The sequence below is a fragment of the Olea europaea genome, chromosome 11 (genome assembly GCF_002742605.1).
Source record: "Olea europaea var. sylvestris chromosome 11, O_europaea_v1, whole genome shotgun sequence".
Taxonomy (NCBI): domain Eukaryota; kingdom Viridiplantae; phylum Streptophyta; class Magnoliopsida; order Lamiales; family Oleaceae; genus Olea; species Olea europaea.
Window position 1 is genome coordinate 132,426 of NC_036247.1, and position 2,715 is coordinate 135,140.

The 2,715-nt window shown below is 37.9% G+C and overlaps 1 protein-coding gene across 1 annotated transcript in view; it reads left to right on the forward strand.

Annotated features, from left to right (window-relative positions):
* The first annotated feature begins 391 nt into the window (after positions 1-391).
* LOC111402841 (subtilisin-like protease SBT3.4) overlaps positions 392-2,715 on the forward strand; it is a 3,797-nt gene continuing 1,473 nt past the window's right edge. Inside the window, exons 1-7 of the mRNA XM_023031144.1 lie at positions 392-520; positions 655-746; positions 888-985; positions 1,452-1,607; positions 1,712-2,376; positions 2,517-2,596; positions 2,657-2,708. Of these exons, the coding sequence (XP_022886912.1) occupies positions 407-520; positions 655-746; positions 888-985; positions 1,452-1,607; positions 1,712-2,376; positions 2,517-2,596; positions 2,657-2,708 (1,257 nt within the window). The 5' untranslated portion in view covers positions 392-406. The remainder of the gene's footprint in view (positions 521-654; positions 747-887; positions 986-1,451; positions 1,608-1,711; positions 2,377-2,516; positions 2,597-2,656; positions 2,709-2,715) is intronic.

The window sequence follows — 2,715 nt, forward strand, 5'->3', positions numbered from 1 at the left end:
GTTAAAGGGACAAAGATGAACTGAGAGCAGAGAATAATGACCCAAAATTTACCAGAACAAGGCTCACTTTGTTTTCTTTAGCAACAAATTAAGCCTGTTTTTGAATGAATTTGGAGTCGACTGTAACAACCAAAAAAAAAAACCTCCGTGTCATAAGGAATAAAAAAATGCTAGTTGTCGCATCTCATATAGAGATTATTTCCTGACGATGCATCAAAAGTCTGCAGAAGAAGTTACTGCACCATTTTCATTCAGCTATAAAGAAATCAATTTCTAAGTCTTATTGGGGGTGAATAAGAAGATTCGGTCATTGTTTTAGTATGGATAAACGTGGACACAAATATGATGTCTGTAAGAATTGCTAGTATAAATACCTGTAATCGATCAGCTACTCACTTGTACAACAATGAGGCGTCTGTTTAGAATAACCAACATGTCTTTCCTTTCGATCCATCTGATGTTTTTTGCTCTCCTGTTTGTAGCAGATATATTTCTAACTTGGGCTAATGTTGAAAGCAAAGTCAGTAGCCCAATTATCTATATCTATATATCGCGTTGCTTTCATTTTATCTATATAAAAGAACATTTCACTGTTTCTTGATTTAATTCATCTGTGCTTCGATTAACGAATGAATTTATGGGATAAATAAACAGGTTCATATTGTTTATATGGGAGAAAGGCAGCACAATGACATAGAGCTTACAACATCTAGCCATCATGATTTGCTTTCTTCAGTTCTGGGAAGGTACCACATGGATTTTAGAATTTAGATACCATATAGAAGTTTTGGTTTCCTGTTTGTGTTTTTTAGTTAATTAAAATGAAAATGGACAAGATAATTGAATCTTTTATTCATTAAGTTTTTCAATGTATTGTCTTGTTGCAGTAGAGAAGCATCAGTCGATTCGATGATATACAGTTATAGACATGGATTCTCTGGGTTTGCAGCCAAGTTGACAGATTCTCAAGCCCAAAGTATTGCAGGTACCTTAAACGAATTTCTTACTAAAGCAGTTGTTGCATTAAAATTGATTGACATCGATCTGTCAAGCTTCTTGCTTATTCTCATGACTCGAAAGATCTCTTATCTCTGAGTCAAGGATGACCTTGTAAACTGATCCAACTGATCTTTCACAGGGCTGTGTAGCGCACACATTTAATATATATATTTTTTCTTTTTAATCCATGTTCGGTTCTTTTGAAGGGAATTTGACATGATGAGGAAATATTAGTTTGGATAACATTTGAGAGTTTTAAGGAACAAAAACAATCTAAAATGTCATTCATTATACTGTATTCTAATCCAGTCCTACCTGATATCCACAACGGCATGAAACAGTATTGAAAGTAAAGCTGGCAAGGGATTCAAACACCATTATTCATACTTGTTTGTAATGTCACATCTTGTTCTCTTGCTTCTAATCTGGATGAAATTTTCCTTCCATTTTAGATTTACCCGGCGTGGTTCATGTTATCCCAAATCGTTTCTATAAGCGGCAAACAACAAGAAGCTGGGATTACCTTGGCCTCTCATCTTCCTCACCGACAAATCTCCTGCACGAAACAAAATTAGGGGAGGATGCCATAATAGGCGTCTTTGATTCAGGTGTGTGTATATTTGACTGGACAGTACTCAATTAAAAAAACTAAATAAAAAAAATCATGCCATATCCTGTGTGGTACCAAGTAACACGCATAAACAATTCGCAGGTGTATGGCCAGAATCAGAATCTTTTAATGACGAAGGTTTAGGGCCGATTCCATCAAGGTGGAAAGGCTTTTGTCAAAAGGGCGAACACTTTGATCCAGCAAAAAACTGCAATCGAAAATTAATTGGAGCTCGTTTCTTCTATGATGGCCTTCAAGCAGCACTTGGAGAACCTTTCAATGTAACCGAATTCAACGAGTACTTATCAGCAAGAGATTCAGTTGGACATGGCACGCACACGGCCAGTACTGCAGGCGGCTCATTCGTGCATAATGTGAGTTTTGGAGGACTTGCTTATGGTACTGCTCGTGGGGGGGCACCTCATGCTCGTCTGGCCATATATAAAGTGCTTTGGCACGAAGCAGGGACGTCCGCTGACATTCTCAAAGCTTTCGACGAAGCAATTCATGACGGGGTCGACGTTTTGTCATTGTCACTGGGCCTCGACTTACCGTTATACCCCGAAATAGACAAGCGTGACCTAATTTACTATGGCTCGTTTCATGCTGTTGCAAATGGAATAACAGTGGTTTGTTCAGCAGGAAATTCAGGGCCAACTGCACAAACGGTAGAGGATGTTGCACCCTGGGTTATAACTGTTGGTGCTACTACTATGGATAGATCATTTCCCACACCCATCATGCTAGGAAACAACAGGACCTTAATGGTAAGTTATTTAAGATTCTTTTTAGCTCTTGAGCTGGATATACTTGGCGTTTGAAGGGTAGCTGAAATTTGACAGCGACCAATGCATTTAACTCGATATACTTCTATTAGACTAACCTAAATTATTAAAATTGCTTGAAGGGTCAAGGCATGTTTAACGGAAAGGATAACGGGTTTGTTAAGTTGATTTACAGAGAGAATTCAGAACTTGAAGATCCAATGTAAGAATCTTACATCCCGGTAACATGTTCCAAATGACGGCAATACTGAATATGATTAAGGAAGCTGTTCTCTTGTCCTATTAAATTACTACACACCAAATATGCTCACGATGTTTTTG